The 6,332-nt window shown below is 41.9% G+C and overlaps 1 protein-coding gene across 1 annotated transcript in view; it reads left to right on the forward strand.

Annotated features, from left to right (window-relative positions):
- Positions 1-6,120, forward strand: part of PCNXL4 (pecanex-like 4 (Drosophila)) — a 10,926-nt gene extending 4,806 nt beyond the window's left edge. The window contains exons 7-10 of the mRNA XM_008948658.1: positions 2,969-3,078; positions 3,537-4,573; positions 5,113-5,299; positions 5,869-6,120. Coding sequence (XP_008946906.1) covers positions 2,969-3,078; positions 3,537-4,573; positions 5,113-5,299; positions 5,869-6,120 — 1,586 coding nt within the window. The remainder of the gene's footprint in view (positions 1-2,968; positions 3,079-3,536; positions 4,574-5,112; positions 5,300-5,868) is intronic.
- The last annotated feature ends 212 nt before the right edge of the window (positions 6,121-6,332 follow it).

Raw genomic sequence — 6,332 nt, forward strand, 5'->3', positions numbered from 1 at the left:
AACGTGGCTCAGTGTTGTAGGAAACGTGATTTTGTGGGACAAAGGAGAATGGTGACAGCTGGTTTAAACCACCCTTCGCGGCATAGGGTAAAGCTGATACTCGGAGATTGTTCAGCTGAGGGAAAAGTGATTGCTTCCATCCTCAGACATTACTCCTTACTACATTCTTGTAAAAAGTACTTAAGGTTATCCTTTAAAATAAGGAGGGACTAAATGGTGATGAAACAGTATCAATCCTAATCTTTTCGTACTAAACATAAAAGGACTTGTCCCACCTAATTAGGGGTGATAAATTGAGGAGTTCTCTTGATAGTCAGTAGAGGGGAGGAGGAAGAGGAGGAGGAGGAGGTGTGTCAAACGGCTCTGTGCTTCACTCTGCATGTTCATGTGGCTGTGTCTTACATATCTTTTCAGCAGGGCCTGTTGCGATAGGACAAGGGGTGATGGTTTTAAACAAAGGAGAGGACATTCAGGCTAGATACAAGGAAGAAATTTTTTACACTGAGGATGATGAGACCCTGGCCCGGGTTGCCAAGAGAGGTGGTCAATGCCCATCCCTGGCAACGTTCCAGGTCAGGTTGGACCGGGCTCTGAGCAACCTGCTCTAGTTGCAGATGTCCCTGCTCCCTGCAGGAGTGTTGGACTAGGTGACCTGTAAAGCTCCCTTCCAACCCAAACCAGTCAGATCCTGCTCCACGAGTCTTTCTCTGGATCAATCGCATTACTCAGGATTGCAAAGTGGCTTTGCTAATTTGGCTGTGTTAATTAGGTATGGTCAATATGGTGTGTTTACAATCTGTTTGTAAAACATGATGTAGCCTAACTAGCAGTAAGCAGTTGAGAACAGAACCAGCTGATAAGACTTCATGTCCTATCTTGTGCAGGCAGTTAGGGTAGTGTTGTAACAACACTTGTGGTCTTAAAACCTGTGAAAGGCATCATGGTGGGTATTTCACAGAATTCTATAAACAGAGGTGAAGAAATGATGAGTCTTTTTCCCAGCTGGAGACAGAATAACTGTTAAAATTGCAAGCTTGTTTTCTTGAGAAACAGTCTTTGTGTAACCTAAATAATCAAAAGATCGCTGCCCGTAGGCAAGAGGCAAATATTTAACTAAGTCTCTTAGAAAATGGTTTGTGGCTAGAAAAAATGGGCAAAAATTTAAAGACAGTGGAAGTTAACCTTAATCACTCTTTTCTGAAGACTATATGCAAGTGCTTTACTAGGAAACATTTGCTGCAGTTTTAGTACTGGTGTAGAGAGAGGTACTAACAAAATAAAAGTAGGAAGCATTTTCTTCTACAGAGAGATTTCATCTTGTCTACTACATCAGCCTAGGTATGTTCTATATATAAAATAGATGTTACAGATAAATGTATAAATATCTGTTTTATATCTATACATATTTTTTAGAGAAAGGTTTACCCATTGCCATCATGACTGTGGTGGATTAAATAATTTAAAAGACTAGCCTTGAGGGGGAAAAAGTCTCTTCTTTGATGGGAAAATCTATGAATTAATGTCTTCAAGCAAGAAAAAAAAAATGTGTTCTCAGATGAGTTCAAAAGGGAGAGGTACCACTTTGTGTGTTTCTATTTTAATTTAAAACCATACTTCTTCCTGTGTAAAGGAGTTCTAGTAGCTTTAACAGCTGGCGAGAAAAGAATTAAAATCTTGTCAAAATGTTAGCAAGAAAATGCACTTCATTAGCTCAGTGGGATAGAAAAGGTTACTTAAATTTTAACTACAGCTTAATGGTTGGTTTCACTGATTTCACCTTACAACATTCTGAACTAAAATTCTCTGTGCGAGTGAGTGGTCACTTGGAGATGAGTGACAGCAGAAGCAGGTCAGAAACTGGAAGCAAATATCATGCTTAAGAACAGCGCCATTGTGTTGGAGAAGTTCACAGCAGGCTGGAACTTAAGTACAGTACAATCACCAGCTGTAAGGAAGGTTGGCATTGCGCTTTCTATTGAAATAGGTAGAAGAGAGAAAAAGTACCGTATTTTGGACATAAGTATCATCTAATTTTTACAGTGAGAGCCAGATCGTGGAATTTTTGAGTGCTGATTACTTCAGTGTGTGATCTGAAGTTGTTCAGGACTTGATTTCTAAATTCCAGTGTATTTTGTGTGGCTGTATTTTTGGTGATGTCAAACTGAATACAGTGATATCAGATTTATTACACAGACATAGTGTTTTGGAAAGACTTCAGATGATTTGCACTGCAACTGCTTTTAGTGTTCAATGTGTATGATGCCCATTCACAGATCTTTGAAGATGAGCAGGTGCCCTCACTCTGCCTCTATTTGTGTGTCTATAAAATGGGTGTGCTGATATGTCATTGGTAAGCTGACACTTCAGCAGAATAATTTGCACTCTGGATTTCACACCCTAAGGGATATTTTCTAATCGTTCTGCAATATAGACAGTCAGTTTAGGAACTGGTGGTGTAGATTACAGATCTTATGGAGTTAGATTTTTTTTTTTCCCATAACAAACAGACTTTGTACTCCACAGGGCCATTAAGATACTTATGTGCTAGATGATGATTCTTTAATGTAATCAACAATCATAAGAATTTTACATCTTAAGGTGACAGTGGGAACTGTCTGTTTGAAAATGCAGCCAAAGATGATCTTTAATCATGAAGGTCTCTTTACAAAAGCAATTGAGGATGGGGTTGCTTCAGCCTGGTCCAGTACGAATCTTGCAGTCCTGCAGCTGTGTGAGGCGTTTCCAGCTTTCCACAGCTCTTTCAAAGAGAGAGCTACAGTTTCAAGATGTAACTTTGCAGCTGGTTTCTTTAAGATTTGAAGGTACTAGTTAGCCAGCTTAAACTGGTTTTGATGTTGATGCAGAAATATTTTGTGTTTGTTGTTGAACACAGCTGGTGTGTAGAAAAGGTTTTCATCAATATAATACCACAGCAGTACCATAGTTCTTGTTTTGTTTTATTTTCCTTGTCTAGGTCTCTCTCTACCTGGATCACATTACTTGTGCCGCTTTCAGGATAGACTGATGTGGATATTGGTACTAGAAAAAGGCTTCACTTACTGTGGTGTTAATGTTAAGGTAACTGCATGCTGAGGACTGACAGATGAATGTCTGGAAATCATGCAAACATTTTGCTGTATAACATTTCAAGGTAGCTAATTTCCCTGATGTTACAGGCAGTTCTTTTAAGGTGAGTGTCATTGCCATATTGACTAGTCTTGCAACCACCATGCTTAGCAGATGGGAAACTTTTTATTACCTACCTTGTGACACAACATCTTTAATAAGCTGGCTAATAAGATCCGCATGAGGCAAAGATTTTTTATAAGACATTGATCTGTGCCTAATATTGTAGCAAGTGCTCTGCTATTACTGTTATCTCCAGTTAGAATTGTAGGTTCAGTTGTGGAAATAGTGGCAATGGAACTTGTTTTCTTGCAACAAATTTTCTTCTGAATAAATGAAGACATCTTGCTAGCATTTAAGGATGTGTACTGTGGAAGACTAAACCCAAACTGGTTTCATTTATGCTTTAGGGGCTAGAATTGCAGGAAACATCCTGTCATGCTGCTGAAGCTCACAGAGTTGATGAAATTTTTGAAATGGCCTTTGAACATCAGGAGCACATGAAGATTCTCTCTCCTAATCACCATTTTGGACACATTTTGACTCCTTGTACTGTTCTACCTGTGCGGCTGTATTCTGATGCTAGAAATGTGCTATCTGGAATAATTGACTCTCATGAGAATTTAAAGCATCTGAAAGATGATTTCATTAAAGTGCTTGTATGGATGCTTGTCCAGTATTGTTATAAAAAATCAAAAACAAGGGAAAGCTCAGGCAATGCCGACAAGAATAAAAAAGGGTCTTTTCCAGAAATTCAGCACAGTGGTGTAGCAGAAAGATCCCAGCCTGTGAGGGAAGAAGGCAGCTTCAGTGTTGATACAGTTGAGGACTGGTCTGATGATAGTGACATTTTTGATCCTGAACCCAGTGGCAGAATGAAAGACAGAAAAGAACCTTGGCTGTCAGAAACTACACCAAAAGTACATCTGGCTATTCCAGGATCTGTAGAAATGCAGAGCCAAGATGTCCCACAAGAAATGTCACCAGGAGATAAATTATACAGGGCTGTTATGCTTGGCCTTCCTGCTGTAGACAAAGGGAAACAGCAGGGAGTGTTACCTGGGGTTGAATTTAGTTGCTCTTACTCGGAACTATTGAGCATCCCTGAAGAGTGGAGAACAGCCCCAGTGCCTTCTTCCAAAGTCAATGAAATGAGGCAGAGGTTTCCAGAACAGTGGTACCACTTCATTTTGAGTCAACTGGATTTTTTTCATCTGAAAGAAAAGCCTTCCAATTTACTGGAAGAACTTATGAAAGATAAAGCTTTGAAAGACTTATACATCCATGGAGTGCTGTCGTGTTGTTTTGGTCTGTTTGGACTGGATAGCACCGTGCCTGCCCCAAACCACGTGTTCCGAGCGTACACAGGTGGTATTCCGTGGTCTGTTGGTCTGGATTGGCTAACTGGCAAACCAGAGCTGTTCCAGCTGGCGTTAAAAGCCTTCAGGTAAAAGAAAAACATTCCCTCAGATTATAAAAGTATAAAGAGTCCTGTGCTTTGAAAGTAGCTATCATTTTGCTAAGAGGAGTTCGCATTAAAACCAAATCATTTAAATGTATTTGTAGCATCTTCCTATATCACTGTTGCCTGTAACCTGAGGCAGTGAAGACTGACGGGGAGATTCCTTCCTTCTTCTCTTCCCACAGCAGCTGTCTCCAGCACTGGAAATCCACTGTGCTAAGTGGGCAAGACCCAACCCATTTTCATTGTTCCCATAATGCAAGAGAATTGTGATGGAGTTAGATATTTGGCACTTCCCCGTATCAGGCAGCAGGAGCAGTATTTGAGGGGAATGAGGGATGTTTAAGCTAATGTGTTTTGCATCTGGGTGAGCTAAAAGCATGCCTCTACTAATGTCCTGTGTCTCTGCTGGTGAGCAGCAACTTAGAGAGTTGCCCCTCCACCTTCTGCAGCCTGCAGAGGCTTTCTTCCTCCTTCCTGTCTTTTGCTGCACTATTTACCATGTGGCTTTCTGTGCATTTCAGATACACTTTTAAACTTATGGTTGATAAAGCAAGCCTGGGTCCAGTTGAGAACTTCGAAGAGCTGGTTAACTATCTGGAAGAATATGAGAACGATTGGTACATCGGACTGGTATCGGATCTTGAGTGGCAGCAAGCAGTTCTTCAGGAAAAGCCATACCTTTTTTCACTGGGGCATGACCCAAACATGGTAAGAAGAAAAATTACTAGTAAGCATTTTAGGTTAGACATTAGGAAAAATTTCTTCATCCAAAGGGTTGTTAAACGTTGTACCAGGCTGTCCAGGGAAACAGTAGAGTCCCCATCCCTGGAGGGATTTAAAAGACGTGTGGATGTGGTGCTGAGCGACATGGTTTAGTGGTGACCTGGCAGTACTGGGTTAACAGTTCAACTCCGTGATCTTAAAGGTCTCTTCCAACCAAAAACGATTCTATGATTCTAAGCAAGGGTTAAGGTTGGGTTGTTTTTAATCATGTTCCAAAATATGAAGGCTGTGCAAATAAACATGATGTTTGTGCTCCATTTCAACTGTTGTTGGAAATCACACTGCGTCATTCTTCACCTGCAGCAAGATGTCCTGACTGTCTTCCTAGACGGAAGGACTGAACTGAGGGAATGGGTTTCTGTGCTTTGCCATTTTTAAAGGGATGGTATTTGTAGTCAGTAGCCCCAAAGCTTCATTTAGTGCTTTGTAACCAAAAATGCTCATGTATCTTCCTGGAGAACGTTCCGAACATTTGGGTCCTTTTGTTCTTAAAGGGAATTTACACCGGGCGAGTCCTCACTCTTCAGGAACTGTTGGTGCAGGTGGGGAAGCTGAACGCGGAGGCCGTCCGAGGGCAGTGGGCGAACCTGTCGTGGGAGCTGCTGTACGCCACCAACGACGACGAGGAGCGGTACAGCATCCAGGCGCACCCCGTGCTGCTGCGCAACCTCACCGTGCAGGCTGCCGACCCGCCCCTCGGCTACCCCGTCTATTCCTCGCAGCTCCTCCACCTGCCTTTGCTCTAGAGTGTTGGGAGAGCTCATTTTATTCTTCTTGTTTTTAGCAGTTTGTATTTTCCTTCTGCATGTTGGGAATCAAACGTTCATGCCACGTTCATACACTGCTAAGAAGATTTCATTCTCCAACAGTGCTGGATGGCGGCGCCGAGCCAGCGTGCGTCACTGACACAGAAATGGTGCTGCCGGAGCCCTCAGCGCGCAGGAACTTCTGAACTGGT

This window comes from Merops nubicus, unplaced genomic scaffold (assembly GCF_000691845.1).
Source record: "Merops nubicus isolate BGI_N331 unplaced genomic scaffold, ASM69184v1 scaffold18311, whole genome shotgun sequence".
Classification (NCBI taxonomy): domain Eukaryota; kingdom Metazoa; phylum Chordata; class Aves; order Coraciiformes; family Meropidae; genus Merops; species Merops nubicus.